This window comes from Chiloscyllium plagiosum, chromosome 26, assembly GCF_004010195.1.
Source record: "Chiloscyllium plagiosum isolate BGI_BamShark_2017 chromosome 26, ASM401019v2, whole genome shotgun sequence".
NCBI lineage: Eukaryota > Metazoa > Chordata > Chondrichthyes > Orectolobiformes > Hemiscylliidae > Chiloscyllium > Chiloscyllium plagiosum.
This window is the reverse complement of record NC_057735.1, coordinates 42,847,574-42,870,954: the sequence shown is the minus strand read 5'-3', so window position 1 is coordinate 42,870,954 and position 23,381 is coordinate 42,847,574. Positions and strand designations below refer to the sequence as shown.

Genomic DNA, 23,381 nt, shown 5'->3' with positions numbered 1-23,381 from the left:
AATGCTGGAACTTCTGATCATAATTTCCAGTGTGTTTTGGGGTTTGGAACGACTAACTCGGTGACAAATTTTGTAGGTGGTACTAAACTGCAGTACAATGCAGTACAAAACAACAGAGTAAAACTTACAGACTGGGCAGTTATGTGATCAATTAATTTTGGCATAGCTAAATATGAGGTCATGCATTGGCTGGAAATATGGAAACCTCTGCACTTCAGTAAATAAATTGGAGTCAGAGGGAAGGGATCTAGGAATATAAGTAAATGAATCATTAAAAGTAGCATTGTAGTTCAGCAAAACGCTAAATTGGTAACAAAACATGAGAAAGTGAGGACTGCAGATGCTGTAGATCAGAGCTGAAAAATGTGTTGCTGGAAAAGTGCAGCAGGTCAGGCAGCATCCAAGGAGCAGGAGAATCGACGTTTCGAGCATAAGCCCTTCAGGATTCCTGAAGAAGGGCTTATGCCCGAAACGTTGATTCTCCTGCTCCTTGGATGCTGCCTGACCTGCTGCGCTTTTCCAGCAACACATTTTTGAACAAAACATGAGAATTTATTTCTAGAGTAAAAAAACCTGATTACATGTTAAACTTGAAGGATACTTTGGTCAACGAAGTACTGTGCAACAGTTCCGATCTCCATACTGTAAAAGAAAAGTAGATCAGCTCTAGGAAGTACAAAAAAGATTTAAGGGTGGTACCAGAATTTATAGAATGTTGCTCACAGGAACGATTGAATAAATTAGGATTACTTAACTACAAAAAGAGGTGATCTTGTTAGGTTCTTTTCCTGAGGTTTGACACATGAAATGTAATTTGCACACATGAACTTTTGCAAACAGTTAGAGTTTATTAAAGCTTGTGCAAGCTAGGTGACCCCTTTGACCCTTTTCACAAGCATGCGAAGTTGAGTCAAAGAACCCCTGAACAAAGAAAACACATCCTATTTATACAAGTCAGTTGGTAATGCTCTCAGATATTCTGGCCACTCCCCCCACCATAACCACATGTTACCCCAGTACAATGGTAGGGTGAGGTCATCCATAGAGATAATGTAAGTGCCCTAATCCTGGGGAATCGTTATGCAAATGATTTCCTGACTCTGATTCCCCAAGCCAACGTAGGTGTGATATGTCCTGTCTTCGGGGGATGGCTATGGAAGCATTTCTGAATGGAAAGGACAAAATGAGAGTTTAATTTGATAATAGCAGGAGAGTAGTGATAATTAGCTGTCTAAATAATGTGGGAGTCATCCACATTCCTGCATGAATGTCTTCTTCACCCACTGCCAGAATGCTCAGTCTCTGGAGGTAGACAGTGCAGTTTAACCCTTTAATGTTGCATTAATGTGAGATAGTCAGGAATATAATCCATTTTAATCTTTTAACATTACAATCTTGTCTATTCTTTGAATTATGAATTAGAAATGGTAAATTTGGAGAGGATGGACTACCTAGAAATTTTAGAACTCAAAGCCATAATAACTTCTCTCTTTGTGAAGTGAGCAACAAATGCCAGTAAGTTTGTTTTTGTGAACAAGTTGGTCTTTACTATTGATTTATCTTTACTCCAAGCAAAATTTGCTTATTTTCAGTGGTGCTGTCCATTTTATAGGTGCCATCCCACTGATCTTATATTTAAAACTTTTAACTTAATATATTCTTTTGTTGGTATGATTTTACTGTTTATTCTGCAAAACATAAGTTTTTATGCAGTTGTTAATGATCTATTGCGGCAGGTTTTATTGCAATATGTGGCAGATTTAGCTGGACTGTTTTGTACTGTTGCTTTTTGATGTGCTGTTTCATTAATCTGTCTTGGCAAAAGGCTTCTGATAAGTTCATTAGATTACATTACAGTGTGGAAACAGGCCCTTCGGCCCAACAAGTCCACACCGACCCGCCGAAGCGCAACCCACCCATACCCCTACATTTACCCCTTGCCTAACACTACGGGCAATTTAGCATGGCCAATTCACCTAACCTACACATTTTTGGACTGTGGGAGGAAACCGGAGCACCCGGAGGAAACCCACGCAGACACGGGGAGAATGTGCAAACTCCACACAGTCAGTCGCCTGAGTCGGTAATTGAACCCGGGTCTCTGGCGCTGTGAGGCAGCAGTGCTAACCACTGTGCCACCATGCCGCCCACAAGTTTTCATGTATGAAGTCAAGTTGCTTGAAGCAAACTATGTAAGATTGAACTATGAATATGCAAGAAAATGTTTTCCAGCCTGTTTTACTATCTCCACCTGCTTAGTCAAGTTTGTATCATTGCTGTCATACTTGCCTTCTTTCCAAAATTTGGCTAGACTTCAATTTTAGTCCAGTATTTTTAAATTATTCAAACTTAACCTAGTACTTTCAAAGTAAACCACTAAGTTTTTTTTTGCATCAGGATGAAAACAGTATTGAATTAAATGGCAAGTACTTTGGGTAATCTTTTTGTTCCATCTCTGTCCCCATCAGGCTACATAGTTGGGGGAAAAATACTAAAGAGGCTGCAAGTCCGAATTAACAACAAATTGGAAATTAGTTTTTGAATAAGAAATTAACTTAAAATTTTGTTTTAGTCCATATCAAATAGATGATGGAGTTAGTGATGAATTTGAACATCTCCATTGTCTGTAAATATTGCCCTGATCTTCCAGTTATTACTTTTCTAATTTTACCACTGCACTTGATTTGTACGTTGAGGAGTCCTAGTTCCAATGAAACTCAGTACAAAGTCAAAAGAACAGACTTATCTTTCTGTTGAAATTTTGCACCCTGCTGGGTTTAACGTTGGATTTGTTGATTTAAATTTTATACAGCTCCTATTCTGATTTAACATCAATTACTAGGAATGGGGTGTGACTTTATCAGATCCACTGCTTTCCTTCAAATCAAGTTCAACTTATGCACTTTGCACAGGGGTGATGAAAAGTTCATGGCAGGAAATTTCTTCAGGTGCTTTCACATGGTTTGTTGTTTGTAGTCCAAAGAGAACAGTATTTATTTTTGCTTTTATTTTTGCATCATTGTCACTGACACGTGAAGTCATAAATGTTGTATTGATTGTCTTGGTGACTTGAGACCATGTATCCATCGTGACTTTCATAAGCCAAAATGCCAGAAGACTTATGAATGCTATTGATTATCCAAACATGGGAATATTTATGTAATAGAGTTCAGAGCTTAGTTCAGTCAGTTGCAATATTATTTTAAATTATTTCCAACTGCACATCCCTACCTTAGTGCTCCTTGTGTTTCACGTTAAAAGTTGACCACTTCTAGTGTGATTTAACTGACCCCCTGGGTTTGGCAATTGAAATGCTAAAGTGGAGGGGGGACATGCAGAAATCCAGTAGTTCTGCCAGTTACCTGATTTAAAAAGTCTGCTTGCTGATGATGTCGGGCAATTGAAAGTCCTTGGTTAGCTCTGGACAATATTTCATTCACAGTTCGCTAATCAATTTTTTTTAAGGAAGTTAAATACTGTGTATTATAGGATGCCTTACCCCTTTTGTCCGACTTGAGTGAATAAGTGTGGTAAATGGCTACTTTTCTACAGTCTTTCTTCCTTAAAGGGTGCAAGCTGTTTTATACTATATCCTCTCAAGTACCATTGTCTTCAAGCATTCAGCCTTAATTTGCTTGGTTAAGGTTTTTACTTAAAGCAATTCTGTTCATGTATGGGCATGGAAATAACCCTTCACTTGAATGTGTTGATGACTTTTTAAGGTTATGGGTAGTGTAGCTCCCAATTAGATATTGAAAACTTGGTTTGAAAAAAACAGTTCTCTTTGATCAGAGAAAGTATCGTCTCCCTCCAGCCTTTGGTTTTTCTCTAACTTGAGGAACACAAGCCCTGTTACACTTAACTGAGTTGACTTACTGAACATTGATCATAGATGGCTTATTGAACATTTCCAATGGACTATCTAAATCCCCAAGGAAAGTTTCAGATAGATAGGATAGTGAAGAAGGTGTTTGGTATGCTTTCCTATAATGGTCAGAGTATTGAGTACAGGGGTTGGGAAGTCATGTTGTGGCTTTACAGGATGTTGGTTAGACCACTGTTGGAATATTGCGTGCAGTTCTGGTCTCCTTCCTATCGGAAAGATGTTGTGAAACTTGAAAGGGTTCAGAAAAGATTTACAAGGATGTTGCCAGGGTTGGAGGATTTGAGCAATAGGGAGAGGCTGAACAGGCTGGGGCTGTTTTCCCTGGAGCATCGAAGGCTGAGGGGTGATCTTATAGAGGTTTATAAAATCATGAGGGGCATGGATAGGATAAATAGACAAAGTCTTTTCCCTGGGGTGAGGAAGTCCAGAACTAGAGGGAATAGGTTTCGGGTGAGAAGGGAAAAAATATAAAAGAGACCTAAGGGGCTACTTTTTCATTCAGAGGGTGGTATGTGGAGTTATTTTTGATTTTGACAAGAATTTCATGTAACATTCAGGTATCACCCCCCTGCACTCCCAGTAGTGTTTATACTTAAGCTCACCGCTTCAGCCAAAGCTGCTATTTGATCTGTTGTACTTTGTCAGCTCTCCTTTCTCAGCAGTTTCCTTGTAAATCCCAATAGGTCCCAATGGGTTCTCTTGCAACTTCAAGCAAACTGCACAATGGTATCCCACCTTGTAGTAATGGAAACATAATGATGGTATTTTGCCATCAATTGCATTCAGCCTCCCCTTTCTGGCCTGAGGACCTGGGCACTGTCAGGAGCCTTTCCCATCTCTGGTTAGCTGCCTTTCTTTTATCTCACCCCTTCTATCTATCTTATGTTTGTGGGGGTGACAGAAAAAGTATCTGAATTTGTGGATCAGCATGTAATTTGTCAACCATGTCAATGCTTATCTGATGGTGTGGAATCATCTGGTTCTCTTGAGTTCTTACCAATAGAGGCAGTGGAATTTTAAACTTTGATAGTTAATTCAGAGCGTCTCCACCTTTTATCTGCATTCAGTTGTCTTAAATTATTTTTCTTTACTATCTCAAATTCCATACAGGTCTTTCCAGGCTGCTTTGGAATATGCTAAAATCTATGCCTATAAGTCTTGGGGCCAACTCTTATCATGGGTCCAAAAACAGAAATTGCTGGAAAAGCTCAGCAGGTCTGGCAGCATTCTGTGCAGGGAAATCAGATCTGAGGAATGGGCACTTGACCTGAAATGTTAACTGTGATTTCTCTGCACAGATGCTGCCAGACCTGTTGAGCTGCTTCAACAATTTTTGTTTTTGTTTCTGATTTAAAGCCTCTGCAGTTCTTTTGGTTATCTTAACAAGGGTAACATTTTTGGTACCTCATAATCTGTAGAAGCCTCATCAGAAAGCTAGAGCAAGACTGGATGCTTAACGTCCAGGTTTTTATATGGCTTTTAGTAGAAAGAGTGGATTAAAAAAGAAAGGTGTAGCAAAGATAGTACCATTGCCCTTGAAAAAGATGCAGTTCCTGAATTAGAATCTGTATGGCTCAATGTGAGAAACAGGAAAGAAGCAGTGACCTTGTTGGCTATTTATTATAGGCCTGCAAGTAACGGAGATGAAGTAGAAGAGAGTATGTGTAGGCAAATTATGGAAATCTGCAGGGCAAGTTGGGTTGACTTCAAATCTGCTAAGATAGCCAAGAGTGTGGGTCAAGGCAGGGGATAACTTTCTGCAGTGTATACAAGAAAACTTTCTGGAACAGTACGTTTCCAGTGCTATCAGAAAGGATGCTGGATCTGATCCGAGGTCATGAGGCAGGCCAAGTGTAGAAAATCACTAGTTGGTATGTCAGTAAGTAGAGGTCGCAATTTCCAGACTATCTACAAAAGAGGTAGGTGTGAGATGAGAAACTACTTTACTCAGTTGTTAGGATTTGGAATGCATTATCTTGGTGAGTGATAGAGGTGGATTCCAAGAGAGTTTGATGTATATTTCAAACTCTTTCAAGAGAGTTGGATATATATTTGAAAATGATGGATTTGGAGGACTACGGAGATAGGGCTGGCGAGCAAGTCTAGTTGGATTGCTCTTTCAGGAACTGGTCCAGATAGGTTGAATGGCTCTTTGTAAAATTCTATAATTCCAATAGTAAGCCTAATGAGCGTGACCTGTCGACCTGTTTTGCAAGAACAAAATCCAGTTGTCTTTTGGTCATCCTCATCTGTTTGGCTATATTTTCAAAAGAAATCAAACTCTTCTATGTTCCTTTCAAACTTCAGGAGGGCATGTATAAATTTAAATATTACCCCATTTATCCTTGGATTGGACTCTGATCCTTCCTCGTTACAATGTTCCTGAGTCTGCGATCTCATTTGTGTTCTTGTAAACAGTTGCAATGATATTCTGCCCTCTTTCCTTGCACCTCTGTCCTGAATGTCTTTTTTCTTTTCCCTTTCCTTTTGTTTAAAAAGCTATTTAAAATTGGAGAACTCAATGTTGAGTCTTCTGGACTGTAGGTTGCCCAGGTGGAGGATGAGATGTTCCTCGAAGTTGTGGTCTGATTTGTTGTGGTAATGGAGGAGGCCAAGGAGGTTATGTCAGAAAGCAAGTGGGATTAAAGTAGGAAACCTATCACTTTCATCCCCACCTCCATCTCTTTTACTCTTGCCTACCTTCTCCCCAGCCCCACCCCCCCTCCCATTTAACTCTCCATCCCAGAGGCTCCCTGCCTTCATTCCTGATGAAGAGCTCTTGCCCGAAACGTCAATTTTCCTGCTCCTTGGATGCTGCCTGACCTGCTGTGCTTTTCCAGCACCACTATCATCTAGACTCTGATTTCGAGCATCTACAGTCCTCATATTTTTGCCTAGTAACTGGGAGGTCAGGTCAGCCCCTGCAGGCCCAGCTGACATGCTTGGTGAAGTATTCCCTTAGTTTACAGATTTACAAGGATGTTGCCAGGGTTGGAAGATTTGAGCTATCAGGAGAGGCTGAGTAGACTGTTGCTGTTTTCCCTGGAGCATTTGGGCTGAGGGGTTACCTCATAGAGGTTTATAAAATCATAAGGGGCATGAATAGGATAAATAGACAAAGTCTTTTCCCTGGGGTGGGGAGTGTCCAGAACTTGAGGCCAACGGTTTCGGGTGAGAGGGGAAAGATATAAAAAGGATCGAAGGGGCAACCTTTTCTACACAGAGGGTGGTCTGTGCATGGAATGAGCTGCTGGAGGAATTGGTGGAGGCTGATACAATTGCAGCATTTAAAAGGCATCTGGATGTGTATATGAATAGGAAGGGTTTGGAGGGATATGTGTCAAGTGCTAGCAAATGGGACTAGATTGGGTTGGGATATCTGGTCAGCCTGGACGAGTAGAACCAAAGGGTCTGTTTCCATGCTGTACATCTGATTCTGTCTGATGTCTTTTGACCTTCTCCAGTTGATGATATCCCGCTTCCACTTAAATGTTTTCATTGTCAATATCCATTCAGCTCCCAGTTTTGTGCTATGACTAAGACTGTGGAGGAGTTATTGTTTGTCTTTAGACTGATTACTCCACAGGTGACAACATTAATTGTTTTATTCGGTACCCAACATGTCCAATTGTATGCATTCTCTATATTAGGACGACAATGGAAAGGCACACATCTTTAATAAGCAAAGTGATATTGGTTTGCTTTATTATAAAACAAAGCATTTAATAATGATGCAGAACTGTTTTAAATACAAAAGTATAAACACCTCACCAGATGATTCTAAAATATAAACATCTGCATGCATCAAGCAAAGGGAGGAGAAAAAAAATCTCCAGAGATTCACTTTGAGAGGAACAAAACACTTCTGGCAAATATCTTAGTTCTTCCTAGTCAACCTCTTCTGCACCCCCTCCAGTGCCAATGCATCCTTTCTCAAGTAGGGAAACCAAAATTGTACACAGTATTCCAAGTGTGGCCTCACCAGCACCCAATATACTGCTATTTTTAATCTCCATCTGTAGCAACAAAGGACAGCACTCATTTGTCTGCTGCACCCACAAACAAAAGTTTTGTGATTCATGCACAAGGATATCCAGGTCCCTCTGCACTGAAGCATGCTGTAATTTTTCACAATTTAAATAATAGTCCACTTTGCTGTTATTTCTTCCAAGATGGATGACCTCATGTTTACCAACACTGTACAGATATCAGCTCTTTATCTGAAATCCGAAAAGCTCTGAAATCCCAAGGTTTCTTTGTAAAGTTTTTTTCTCATTAACAAGTTTGTTTGGCATGCAAACAGTTAACCTAACTCCCCACCCACTTGATGCATGTCACTCAGATGCAACTTGGGGGGGTGTGTGGCCCAGCTCTGGCAGGTCTCAATTCTGTTTCAGGACCCATTTTACTCAGTGAGTCTGCTGTTAGGTAAGATTTTAAAAGAATTTCACCATCAAACTGTCACCTATTCTGAAATTAGAAAAATTCTGAATTCCGAAAACCAGCTGGTCCCGAGCATTTCTGATAAAGGATTGTGCACTTGTACTTGATGTGCCAGACCCTTGCTCGCTCACTCAACCTATCGCTGTCCCTCTGCAGACTGTGTCCTCTGCACACTTTGCTCTACCACTGATCTTCGTGTCAACTACGAACTTTGACACCCTACACTTGGTCCCTAACTCTAAATTATCTTTGTAAATTGTAAACAGTTGCGGTCCCGAGGCAAACCAGTAGCCCCTGAACCCCAACCAGAAAAACACCCATTTATCCCCACTCTTTGATTTCTGTTAGTTAACTAATATTCTGTCCATGCTAATAAATTGAAGGTGCATTGCATTATGAGTAATCTTATGCAGTAGCCTTTTGTGCGGTACTTTGTCGAACACTCTCTGTAAATCCAGATAAGTCCCATCCATTGGTTGCCTGTTGTCCACCATGCTCATAGTGTCCTCAAAGAATTCCAGTAAATTAGTTAAGCGTCACAGCCCTCAGAGAAATTCCTCCTCATCTGCCTTAAATGTATGATCCCTTATTCTGAGATTATGCCCTCTGATCCCAGTCTCCTCCATAAGGGGGAACAACCTTTCTACATCGACCCTGTCAAGTCCCCCTAAGAATCTTATAATTTCAATAAGATCACCTCCCATTCTTCTATATTTTGATAAGTTCAGACTCGATCTCTCAAGCCAGTCCTTCCAGACCTGATATTAGCAAAGCAAACCTTCTCTGAACTGCTGCCAATGCCACTTTATCTTTCCCAAGATAAGGGGCCCATAACCTGTTCACCTTATTCCAACTGTGGTCTCATTAGTTTCTTGTGATGTTTTAGAAAAACCACCTCCTTTTATGCTCCCTTTGAAGTGAAGATCAACATCCCATTTGCCTTACTTATTACACACAATTTGGCTGCTAGATTTTTATGATTCATGGACGTGTACTCCTAGGTCCTTGTGTTCTGTAGCTTTCTGCTGTTTTTCTCCATTCTAATATATTCAGCTCCTCTATACTTGCCAAAGTGCATAACCTCTCACTTCCCCACATTATATTCCATCTGCTAAGTAATAGATCCTAAACATCAGTAAAGGTTTGAATTTGTGCCAGAGTAGAATTAGAGTTCATCAATATCCTCTAAATCTCAGCAGCATTCAATTTAACCCAACAAGGAAATCATTAATTTCCCAGCTGTATACACAAAGTAAGAGCATTAAATGTACCTTATGAAGACTAGTGAGGACACAACTCGTGTTCACAAAGCTGGAATACTATAATCAAGCTGTTACAATCCCTTCTTACTGTATTTAATATCTCAATCTGAATTTAAAATTAATTGTTGACATAATGTTTGTTATAAAACCCACTAACTACCATGTTTTTTCCCAGATATTTGGTCCTCATGTATCTGCAGCCTGTAGTGAGAAATATCACATAATTTGCACACCCTCCATTACATCAGTGATTTCAAGTTTTCCTAACTCTACATTAGCTGAGAGCTCCTTTTGACTGGTTTGAAACCGTTCTCTACCATAGCAGCTTCTTTTGTACTTGCAACCTGCCTCTCTCCCTGATATCGTCCCATTTCCTCCTACCTTGCAATCTCCATTCTGTCCTCCGCACCCCCTTGTTACCTTCCTGTCTCCTGGCCCATCTCCTAGTACAATTATAATCCCCCTGTGTTCTTATCAGTTCCCTCTTCTACCCAGCGTGTTTATCTCTTTGCTTCCCCTCTAAATTGTCCCTTGCGCTCCTGGATCTCACCCTGGACTTTGGCTTTCCCTGCTCCCGCTTGCCCTAGTGACACTTCCACTGCTGAGACTGACTTAACTAGCTGCTTACTGTTCTTGCAATCACAGTTGGTTTCTCTCCAGTGTTTGTTGCTGGTGGGCACACTGTTATACCTATGATTAGTTCGTGCCAAGGGGAGTAGATTTTCCAACTTTTTTTCCATTCTGTTTAAAGAGTTGACTTTGCTCCCATTTATCCCTCAATTCAATTGTCTAAGGCAATTTGGAGACTTTCAGGGTTTGATTTGTCTGTTGTCTCCATGTATTTTAAATGTTGCTTTCCTGGTTATTCTCCCAAAATGTATTATGAAGATGTGGGTGTACTCTACCTTTAAGAAAATTAAAAGCTCGCAGAACTACCTTACAGCACCAATTGTTCTGAACAAGATACAATGTAATCTCTTGGTCCAGCAGCTAGTGTAGCTGGTTGCCTGGAGACATTTTAAAAAAAAAATTCGAATTGGGCCAATCAGTTTAAATTATACCCGAAAAATAGTCGGCTCCAATCAAGTTTGAATTTAGTATATTGACAATATTAAAAGCCAGTAACACAATCCGATGCTTTGGGGGTATAAGACCAAACAGTTAGGGGAGAACTACCAAGCCACCGGTATGTACAGACTGCCTGAAACACAGCTCTCTTAAAGGGGCCTTATTTGTCAATGCCCTGTGAAATAGATTTTCTTCTTCAGGATTTCTACGGAGGAAGATACCAAGAGAAGATTCGACAGCTGCCTGGTTTTGAAATTTGAATTTTTGGTAAATCTTACTATAATTATAGAAGGGAAAGTAAAAGATCGGTTAGAGTAAGGAGTTATAAACAGTTGTTAATTGTTCTCGTACTTTAAGAAATAAAGTTGTTAATTTTTACTTTAAATAATTCTTAGCCCCTCGAATTTTCACAGATTACTGCGTAGGATAAATCTTGTGTTGCTGGTTTAGTTTAAACAGGGGGTTTACTTGTGTCGTAACAGTACTGCATGCTTACCTCTGCTAAATTTCATCGAACATTTCTCTTTGCACATTCGACCTCCTTAAGTAGTCTCAACTTCGTATTTGTTTCCATCTTTTGTCATTTGTATACTTTAAAAATTTGAATCCTGTTATCCAAGTTTAGGTTATATGTAAGATCTTTGTGCTGCTGCTAAGCAATACTGCTATATATACTAAGTCTAAAAAAAGCCATTCAACATTTCTTGACTACCCAAGAGCACTTGTTTCTGTGCTCCCTCTTCATCTTGAATGACAAGAACTGTTTGTGTGTGGCACTTTAACAAATCGAGATAAGACAATGCTAAGCACTGCATTTGCAATTTAGTCCTTCTAACCTTATTTGTGCTGTGTAATGTCATGATCAAGTACTGCGTCTAATTGTGGTGAGAGCAATTTGAGGTGAGGAAGTATGACTAACCAAAAAGCTTATTGCTAACAGTATTGAATGTGACATTTTTTACTTGCAACACAATGGTGCTAATATGCTAAATAAGCTGGTGATAACTGTCTGTTGCAGTATTCTGTCATATAATTTCACTCTTCCTGTGTCACTTTCTACTTTTTCTTGTTGAGGATAACTGTGATTTTGTTATTGACACATTCACAAAAAAAAACCTCAACTTCTGTCATGTGAGGCGTTTGCTCTGTTTGTCTGCACTTGAAAAATTCAATGTTATTGTTTCTTCAGGGAGTTTTGCATTTGACATAATTGGATAATCTGGGAGTATGGTGCATGGATGCCAATTCAGTCGATTATGAAGTAGTTGGAATGATTCTCCTTAAAAAAACTTATGATGGTATCTTGCAAAGGTTTTGAAGAAGCATTATTGCAATTATGGTCAAGGAATGGAGTATACTTTAAGTCCTTATAGAAACTTTCTATTCTGTGCCCATTCAAAACTCTGCAAAATACTGTTGAGTTTAGGAATGAGTTTAATAAAAGATGGAAAATTGGAGCAAAAAAGAATACCCATGAAACCGTTATCTAAATTGGTTCTGAATGGGGCTGCCCATGAGTATGGCAGCGTAAGATATGTATTGAAGAAATTTTAAGCTTATCAGGCATAAAGTGAAGATCTAATAATCAAATAAACTTGGCCAGTTGTACTATACAATAGATTGGCTGGTTATTTTTGTGCCAGAACTCATAATTTCTCATCTTTTCATTTGTTGGAGAATTAGAACTCGGCTGTCATTACATGCTGCAGTTCTGCCTGTCCCCCAGTGTTGTGAAAGATGGTCTAACTACATTGACATGGAGCACTCCAAAGATTGGACCACCTGTCCCTCATGAAGAGTTTTATGCAGAAAAGAGACCTTCTACTTGTCAGTTAGCAAGTAGTCCCACATATATTATCTTTGAGACCTTGCAGACAAAGGTGATGGTAGATCCTGTCGGGTGATTCCTTGATCAGGCTATTTCAGACGTTTGGCAGAATGCTTCATTACCAGAATTTGCAAATGAACACCAAGACATAACTTGATTGCGATAAGTAGTTTCAATCAAATCCTTCCTACACACTGTCTTACTCTACACATTTCCCACTATTCACCACTACCTTTGCAAAGAGGGTTGAAGAGAGATGCAGTGATTCTGTTTTGTATTTTATCCCAAGCAGCGCTCTGCTCTCCTGGCTGTTCCCAAATGGACAGAACCCTACAAACATTAACTGTATCTAGGGAACCATTATTTTGTTGAAAGATGCTTTTGGTCTGCACAAAACTTGCTGTTATTTCACTGCAAACAATTAACCTTGACCAAGTGTTGCATGTTGGCTCATTCCAAAGTCCAGGTGCTGAAGTGCAATGGGGAAAGGTCATCTTCAAAGACATTAGATTGCTTGGGTTGTGTCTTGGGTAGAATTTACATTGTTAAGATCAAGAATATTAAAATTGTATTGAGGTAGCTCAGAGTGGAACAATATAGAAAAAAGATATTTCTAATGCAGTTGCTAATTTTCAATTTTGAAATACTTTGACTAATGAGTGGAACATGCTGTATGAAGAAGTTAAAATTTAACATTGTTTTAAATAAACCTTTTCAAGAATATAGTTAATACAGGTATACAAAACAATACATGCATTTACAATTAATCATGCAGTGATAGCATTAAAGATCCTTTAAAAGAAGATAAACTAGCTTTCTGTATATTTTGCACCTGTTTTTTGTTTCCAGTCAGAGCTTGGTTCTACTAGTCTTAGCTGCAATATTTAGTGTCAGGGAAATTGCAAGAAGCAAGTTGCTATGTAGTAACAAGGATGTGTTTGATGTTTTCTTCCCAGCCCTTGAATTAAATGTCAAAGTAAGGGTGTGCATTTAAAGAGGACAAATTTATAAAGTCTGGTATGCTGAATGCAATTAGAAGTTGAGATACCTTCAAATCATTTTCCCGCATCAGTAAGCCCAAATAGTAGCCTGAAACAGCTGTCACTGCTGAAACAGACTTTTTTCTGCCATTGATTCATGATCTGCAGAAGAAATCCTCAAAGGACCTCTTGCACTCAGCTATATTTGCAAATGCATTTTTTTGAAAGATTGAAATCATGTGGAAATCTACTGAGTTATGTATTTGGGTACCACTTGTTTGCAAGATTAAAGGCCATGGCTGCGCAGACTTTTGCCTAATTGTATATCTTGCTGGACTGGATCCATTGTCAATGTGGGGAAGTTGATCAGTACTTTGTTAGTCATTTAAGATGTTTTACCATCAAAGTTTGACTAGTGCTGACTTTAATGTTCTTGAATCACCTCATGTCAACTGCTGAGACCTAAGGGGTGGGGAGGAATTGTGGCTTATTGGAGCATTGTGATGATCTGACAGGGCAGTTCCTGCGAGTTTTTTTTAATGTTCTGTTGACTTTATCCACCTTCATAAATACTTCAACCTTGAAAAGTTTAATTAAAAACTCCAAAATTGCAAATGGAAAACCAATGTATCAATAAACTATTTTAAGGCTGCCATTTTTGCTCCAGTGAAATCTATTGTCTTTGTTTATAATTTAATGCATCTGTGAAGAATGATGTTTCTTGAGATTAAACTTTTTTTTATTTTGCCTCTGCCCCAGTTGGTGTGATTCGGTGCCCGGTGTGTCGCCAGGAATGCAGACAGATAGACTTGGTCGATAACTACTTTGTGAAGGATTCATCAGAAGGAACAAACAACTCTGACGAGAAGTCATGTCAGGTAGGGTTGATTTTTCTTTTCAGATGAAGTTGAAATAACAAATACAACACCAAATAGTGTTAATAATGACTGAATCTATGCATTTTCTGTTCATCTGTCAAATCAAAAATATATTTCTTTTTATAAAGAAAGGTTCACCTGTAGTTGATTTTTAAAAGGAGGACAAGAAGCTTGTTGGGTTACGTTATGGATGTGTAAAAGATTTATAGTTGTGAATACAGCGCATTGCAAAGTTGCTACTCTTGTTTCTTGAAGACAGAACAGTCAAAGTGACCAGAACCTTATTCCAAGCAATTGCTGATGATCTTGACTGATGTGACCATACCCTGTAGAATTAACTTGTTGTTTTTGTTTTTCTGTTTGTCACAGAAAATATGGAATCTGTGGCTCAGTTGGTAATACTCTATTCATAAACTTAGAAAATAGGAGGCAGATGGCTGTCCCAAAATTCTCATTCAGCCTTTGATAGGTGTACAAATTGGAGTGAAGCTGGTTATTATATAAGACAAGATCTGTCCAAGGTGCACTTGGGTCTTGTAGAAAAATCTATGGTTAGACTACTGGGAGCCATTCAAAAGGAATTGGTGAAAATGTAAAGCTAATATGTTCCTTTAAAGATGAACAGTGAGACCAAAAGTTCCAAACAAACCTTAATATTGAGATATGCATGGGATTGGATAAAAGAAACACATGGTAGATGCCATGGGCTCAGACAACTGGAAATGGTAAAGTAGTGGTTTTCAAATGGGGTGTTGCAACTTGCTGGCATGCTGTGAGTGTGCTGTAAAATGTTGTACAAAGGTAAGAAAAATCATTGTTTCATCTTAACCAACATGAATCAAAATTAAACTAAAACATGTGAAAATTAATTTTCAAATAAAACACAAGGTGTCAGTCTTTTGATTCTAAAATGAGCAAACATTTTAACTGTTGAGTACCAAAGGGCAAAAAATGGCAACTTGTGATGGTTTAAACTAGTGACCAAGCAACAGCATTTACATGATTTCTTGTCAAAGTGACATGAGCTAACATTAGCATATGTAGCAAAATTGTCTGTGTCCACATTTCTCTGCGAAATCTGTTCTGATAAGTTTGTTGTCAAAAAGATGATTTCTCCATTAATTCAGTGAAGCATCTGTACCCAAAGAAAAGAAAGAACAAACTGTTCAAGGACAGTATGCTAAGGACTGTGTGGTCTTTGGATTTAATAGAGATGCCATTTGCCTGTTTACTAGATGTCATCCACAGAGAAGTTGGCAAACACTGTGATGGTATCAAGTAAGTTAAAAGGTCATTTGCCGTCAAAAATATCCATCTATTGACCAAATACGTGAAACGACCACAAAACATGAAGCAGACCTAAAGTTTAACGGCATGAGCCAGGATGTCAGATAAAGATCAAGACGCCAGTTAACTGGTGGCTGAGCATGTAACAAAACCAAAAATCTCATTCTATTGGCAAACTTTAATCATACCAACATGTGAAAGAAGTTGTACTGTTAGAAGCTGATAGTGCAAAAGAGATAAAATCTCACTCTTCAATAATACAGTTGAATAGCGAATGGAAGATACGTCCGCTGATATCAAGGAGATGCTGCAACATAAGTTAGCTACTAGTGGGAAGTTTGCTTTGCAGATTGATGAATCCACTGATTTAAGTGAACACTTAGTTTCTGGCTTGCGTTAAATATGTTGCTGAGAACTCCATACAGGGGAATTTGTTTTTGTAAGTAGTACTGAGTCATGTCACTGGTGAAGAAATACTTTTGGGTTCCAGATACCTAGTTGAGGAAAAAAGTCTTACCTGGATCATGTGTTGGATCATTTGCACTGCCTCCATAATGTGGGAAATTCAAAGAATTTCTCAGTAAGGCAAAAGAGCAAAATCCTGATATTTACATCAACCATTGCATCTTCCACTGTGAACCTCTTGTTGCCAAAGAAATGCCACTACAGATAGCTGCAATGTTGGAGCAAGCCCCAAAAGTCATGAATTACATAAACTCTCAGCCATTGAAATCCCAATTGTTGACTAATTTTGTGTGCGGAGAAGGGGGCCATGCATCAAAGTTTACTGTTGCACACCGAGGCGTGATTAGTTATGCAGGATGAGGTAATCTCCTATGTTCATGTGGTCCGTGAGAACTGACATGGTTTTCAATAATGCATGGACTTTCTTTTATAGTCTAACTATTTGTTGGTTAGCTGGCATATCTTGCCAGACATTTTCAGTCATGTGAATGAACTATATCTAAAGTGCAGGGGAAGAAAGAACCAATCTTGGCCATCAAAGATAAACTTCAAGGATTCATAAGACCATAAGACCATAAGACATAGGAGTGGAAGTAAGGCCATTCGGCCCATCGAGTCCACTCCGCCATTCAATCATGGCTGATGCGCATTTCAGCTCCACTTACCAGCGTTCCCCCCGTAGCCCTTAATTCCTCTAGACAACAAGAATCTATCAATCTCAGCCTTGAAGACATTTAGCGTCCCGGCTGCCACTGCACTCCGTGGCAATGAATTACACAGGCCCACCACTCTCTGGCTGAAGAAATCTCACCGCATTTCTGTTCTGAAATGACCCCCTCTAATTCTAAGGCTGTGTCCACGGGTCCTAATCTCCTCGTCTAACTGAAACAATTTCCTAGCATCCACCTTTTCCAAGCCATGTATTATTTTGTACATCTCTATTAAGTCTCCCCTTAATCTTCTAAACTCCAACGAATACAATCCCAGTATCCTCAGCCGTTCCTCATATGTTAGACCTGTCATTCCAGGGATCATCCGCTGGACACGTTCCAGTGCCAGTATGTCCTTCCTGAGGTGTGGGGACCAAAACTGGACACAGTACTCCAAATGGGGCCTAACCAGAGCTTTATAAAGTCTTAGTAGTACATCTCTGCTTTTATATTCCAACCCTCTTGAAATAAGAGACAAGATTCAAGTCAAATCTTGGCCTTTGCCACACATTGGTGGCAGGACGTTCATTTGAGATATTTCCAGTAGCATCATTAGTGGCAGACACAGCTGTTGAGGTGCACAGCTTCATTCATACATCTTAAAACTGCGTGAGAACTTTCATTTCTACCTCACTTTGATAAATTGTGCAAGACTAAGACTAGATATGTTTGGTTCACTGATTCATCACAAAAGCTAATGTGAAAAGAAAGAGGACTACAGAGTTCTGTATCGCATAATGAAGCTGAAGTTTGGAGAGCTGTCATTGTACGTCCATGTTCACACTACAGGAGCATGCCATTTGATCAATTGTACCCATGCCAATCAACAAAGATCTGGTCACACTGAGCTCAAGTACATGTGTCGACTCAAGAGCCTGGATTCTCTGGCAACATAAGTGAATATCTATGTACAGATTGCATGTTACGTGAGTTTTTGGTTGAGCAGTTGTTTTCGCTCAGATGGAATCTGAAATTATTTCTCCTGAACACTCTCCTCTTAACCATCTACCTCTTACCTTAAATGTATGTCCCCTGGTTATTGATCTTTATACTAATGGAACAATTGCCTTCTTATTCACAGTATGCTCAATCTTTTACATCTCTATCAACTATCCTCCCAACCTGCTCTGAGGAAAGCACCCCCAGCCAATTTGATCTTTCCTCATAGTTCAGACTCTGCAGCCCAGGCAGCATTCTGTAAATTCCCTTTGCACACTCTATAGTTCAATCAAATTCTTCCTACAATGTGATAACAAGAACTGCATGCATGTGTATAGTCTGACTGCAATGTATGAATATCTGATGATCTCTGAACATGTCATTGCTGTACTCCTGCCATTTCTTGCAGCATACCGTTGAGGATTTCAGCATTAGTGTATGTTTCAAAAAGAAAGAAAGAGGGACACACGTATCAGTGGCCTTCTCATCAATTCCTCTCTGGATCAAAAGGCTCAGTGCCATCATCACCTTCCTTACAAAGCTTTCGTCATCTAACATTAGCTTCTGTCCCAATGGAAGCCTGGTGCTAAAATCATGCTTTCCTTGGTCACTTTGTTTATCTATGCAAACCTTCCTCACCTCGAGGAGATGAAAAAAAATCAGATTCCTTACCTGGGACAGTACGGTTATGAAGCATGTTCTCCAGTTAACTGCTGATTGCTTCTAGGAGCATTGTGGATTATATCCATAAGTTAACATGAACTTTTCTTGTTTTTCTTAAAATACCAAGCTGTATGTTAACACTGAACAAAGAACAGCAGATGCTGAAAACCAAACAAAAACACATTGCTAGAAAAACTCAGCCGATCTGTTAGCAGCTGTGGAGAGGAAGTAGAGTTAACGATTCAGGCCCAGTGACCCTTTACCTGAAATGTTAACTCTGCTTTCTCTTCAAAGGTACTGCCAGACTGGCTGAGTTTTCTAGCAGTTTGTTTTTATTTGTACAGGGCGACCGCTGTATCTGTGGAATCATTTTCTGCAATTTCAGTTACCTGCGGTTTACCATGGCCAAAACACATTACAGGGAACATTCCAGAACCAGCGACCGGGAATTGCTGAGAAGCTAAGTTTTCCTTTTTAAATGAATGGGTTTGCTCGTATCCGCAGTTTCAGGCTTCCACAATAGGTCTTGGAACATATCCCCTGCGGGTATGGGGGGGACTACTATATATGTCAGTACTGTTTGCCTATGTTGACAGTTCAACTGTACATCAAGAAAGCTGTTCTATCTTTGCCAGAATGGCAAGTTTGTTCAAGTGCATTATTGTACTTAAATCCCATCAGAAAGGTTTACAAATTTATTTACTGGAAATCTCTTTTAAATTAGAAGTTCCAAAACCAAGATTAGAATGACACACCAAGAAACGTTTTTCTATCATCACATAGTAAGTATCCAAGTAAATCTAGTAGCCTTGAAAGGCAGAAGCGTAGCTGCCTTGGGACTCATTGTCATCTTTGCAGCCACAATAGCAGGTTCAGTCGTAACCTTTTAAATTTGTTCACTTATACTATTCACCTGATGAAGGGACAGTGCTCCGAAAGCTAGGGATTTCAAATGAACCTGTTGGACTATAACCTGGCATCATGTGACTTCTGAATTTACCTGTCATTTATACCCAGGTTGACAAAGCATGGACTGGGTTTCGGTACTTAAAAAAAGTGGCTTTTTATTAGATGTGAATAGACTCTAGCTGCAAGGAAACAACAATGAACTGTTGGCATAGAATTCTACCAGTTAAAACATTAATTCCTCGAAAAACTAACCCCATCCCACCCCAAATGTGTGTGCATGTATGTGTGCACAGCCATGAACAAAAAAGGGTGTCATGGACAGAGGAAAAACTGGGAACACAGCAGTTCAGTGGTCATAGTGCATTGAATATCCTGAGATGATTTTTACGCTGATCAGAATGCTGCTTCTCTGGATGCTTCAGTGGTTTGTAGGAGGCATAGCGTGGCTGGCTCACACTCTCAAAACATCTGACTTATTATTTGAAAGTTATAGTGCAGTAGCTGAAAGAAAGATAAACTGGTTATCTTTAACACTTAAATTGGGTTTTGCTGGAGATGTATATCCTGAGCTATTGAAAATCTGAAGGCTTTTCCCTATTTTTGCAGCCCAAAGATGTTCAGCTGCTTGAGAATCAATCTCTCAAATATTGAGTCTCTCAACTGTTGGTAGGCAGAACGCTTTTATGGCAGTAAGTTCACAGACTAATCAGTCACTCGAAACTGTTTGAACTGCTCTCTGTATATGCCCTTGATTGTCGCTTGTCGGCACCTTCTGTTTGAACCGTCAGTGGTATTAAAAAGTGCTTATTATGAGTGTCAGGTTGTAGTAATCCTTGTTCTTAAATCAGGTACTCGCCCTATTTCTGTCCACAATTAGAAATGCAGAAAAAAAAGAAAATACATATTCTTTACATCCAGCATTTTAAAAATGAAATATCATTTCAAAAATGTATTTTTTTTTTAAAGAAATGATGTACAAACCAAAAAAAAAGACAAGACTTGCATCCATTCGTTTTTCCTTATCCCTTATACAAACTTAACACTTCTTAAATCTTAACTTTGTCCAGAATATACACTGTTGGAATATGTAGATTCAGTTATATTATCTTTTCTAACAATGTGATAATCTGCATTACGTGGCTACAGCAAACTGCTCCTTATGCAAAGTTTCTCCATGTTTTAAACTTCACTGAAGGCCAGTGGATTATGGTCAGCATGATTTGTCTCCTTGTTATAGTGGTGGACTGAGAAGTCAAAGTGTTGAAGAGAGCCGATGTCACTCCCAAAGTTTCCTCTTCTATAGTAGAGTACTAGTTTTGATATTTAATTTTTTACAAGGATGTTGCCAGGGCTGGAGGATCTGAGCTACAGGGAGAGGCTGAACAGGCTGGGGCCGTTTTCCCTGGAGCGTTGAAGATTGAGAGGTGATCTTACAGAGGTTTACAAAAATTTTGAGGGGCACGTATAGGATAAATAGACAAAGTCTTTTCCCTGGAATCAGGGAGTCCAGAACTAGAGGGCATAGGGTTTAGGGTGAGAGGGGAAAGATATAAAAGAGACCTAAGGGGCAACTTTTTCACGCAGAGGGTGGTGCGTGTATGGAATGAGCTGCCAGAGGATATGGTGGAGGCTGGTACAATTGCAATATTTAAGAGGCATTTGGATGGTTATATGAATAGGAAGGGTTTGGAGGGATTTGGGCTGGGTGCTGGCAGGTGGGACTAGATTTGGTTTGGGATATCTGGTTGGCATGGACGGGTTGGACCGAAGGGTCTGTTTCCATGCTGTGTACACCTGTGACTCTATAAATAGAGAAAATGGTTTCTCTTCCCCACTACTCATCCTGTAATAAGTGTGCACTTACTTCAATTCACTAGCATCAGTTGCCATTTTGAAAGGATTAGAAAAGTTTGTGGTGGTCAACACTGGTTCATTTTATTAGTACAGGTGCACAATGCTTTATCCGAGATGCTTGGGACCAGCTGGTTTTTGGAATTCAGGATTCTTCGAATGTCACAGTAAGTGACAGTTTGGAAAGATTTTTAAAAATGTTACCCAACAGCAGACACATTGAGTAAAATGGGCTCTGAAACAGAATTGAGACCTGCCAGTGCTGGGCCACACCCCTACACGTTGCATCTGAGTGACACGCATTGCGTGGGTGTGGAGTTTGGTTAACTGTTTGCACGCCAAGCAGTTAATGAGAAAAAATGTTTCACAAGAAAACCTTCAGATTTCAGAACTTTTCGGATTTTGGAAAAACTGTTGTCTTCCTGTACTGGCATAAGCTTGTCCAAACTAGTTCATTAATTAGGATTACCTTCTGCCTGTCTAGTAGATGTAATCTTTCACCCCAAACATGAGCTCTTACTATTCAAGGTACTGAGTTTTTAAAAATTCCTCTCAGAATAATCTCACTTGGCTTCATGTATGGTTTCAGTTCTGATGTTCATATCCACCTCTCAAAATTACTTCCCTTAATGAAGTAACCTTGCAGGTAGGTTTGCTACTGCTTTTGAGAGAGTTTAAACTAGTCTGGTAGGGCAGAGATGGGGCAATATTGATGAAATGTGGAGATGCATCATGCTACAGAAATCGAAGCAAGTCAGTGAGTTCAGCTACGTTGGGTGTCAGGAGAATAAGGCAAGGCTAGATGGTATTAATGCTAGGAGTGTAATAGTTAAGACCCAGTTCAGGGTGTGGATTGACACGTGGAAATTTGGTGTTTCCATCAGAGAAACTTGGGTGAGGGAATGGCAGGACTGGTAACTCGCCATTCTGGGGATCTTCAGGTGAGAGAGAAGAGGGTTTATAAAGGGTGGAGGATAGCACAATTACTGCAGTAAGGAAAGATTAGATTTTGAAAGGGTCTTCAAACAAGGATTTGTGCTTGGAACTTAGGAATACTAAAGGGCAGTCACATTACTGGGAGTTTATTATGGCCCCCCAAAGCATCAGCAAGAAATGGAAGAGCAAATATGTAGAAAGTTCAGAGGTGTGAGAGTAGTAATTGGGTAACTAAACTATGTGATTTCAATTTTCGCAACATAAATAGTCATGAGTTTCATGAAACTGGAAACCATTTCATGCTAATAAAGTTTCCTAGAATAGTCACATTTGCTTGTGTTTGGCCCATATCCCTGTAAACCTTTCCTATCCATGTATCTGTCCAAATATTTTTTAAATGTTTTGTTAGTGATTTTACATTTGTAGGGGGCACAGGGATAAGGCTTATTTTCTCAGTGCACTTCGTACCCCCTCACTATTCCCTCTTATTGCAGAGGGAGGAGTGCAAGCGGAATCTTGTGGGAGGGCTGTCATTTGGATGAGACTTAAGAAAGTTGTGAATTGATTAAAGTATTATAAGGCCAGGTCTAGATGAATTAATTAAAAATCATTGTTTAAATAAAGTACTAATGAATTCTAACAGAGTTTAAAGCTATTTCCGATTTGGATAGCAACTGAAACCTAGCAATTGGGATTCCTACATCCCATGGTGCGAGTTGTGTGTCTTAGGAAACTGTGTCAGATATCTCCAAATGCTTCAGCTCAAGCTGAAGATTTCTGAATTTGAAAGCCAACTATAATCACTATGGGGAATCCGCGAGGATGCAAGTTCCCCAGGTCAGACTTTCCAATAGGATCGTAACTTGAGTGGTCAGGTCAGTAGATAGGTGACAATTAGAGAAGGCAGGAACTGCAGGAGTATTTTGTGTGTACCACTCAAAAGCTCAGTGGGAAGATTTCCATTCTTCCAAACTGGTAACTTCAGCCAGTATGTCATGATTTGGAGATGCCGGTGTTGGACTGGGGTATACAAAGTTAAAAATCACACAACACCAGGTTATAGTCCAACAGGTTTAATTGGAAGCATAGTAGCTTTCGGAGCGACACTCCTTCATCAGGTGGTAGCGTCGCTCCGAAAGCTAGTGTGCTTCCAATTAAACCTGTTGGACTATAACCTGATGTTGTGTGATTTTTAACTCCGCCAGTATGGGAATTAAACGATGCTGTTGAAGTCACTCTAGCACAAACCAACCTTTTAGCCAACTGAACTAACAGG

At 39.6% G+C, this 23,381-nt stretch overlaps 1 protein-coding gene across 2 annotated transcripts in view; it reads left to right on the top strand.

Moving 5' to 3' along the window:
* trim33 (tripartite motif containing 33) overlaps window positions 1-23,381 on the top strand; it is a 146,629-nt gene that overhangs the window by 31,510 nt on the left and 91,738 nt on the right. For both annotated transcript variants that reach the window (XM_043716996.1, XM_043716995.1), the window contains exon 2: window positions 14,227-14,345. In XM_043716996.1, the coding sequence (XP_043572931.1) occupies window positions 14,227-14,345 (119 nt within the window). The remainder of the gene's footprint in view (window positions 1-14,226; window positions 14,346-23,381) is intronic.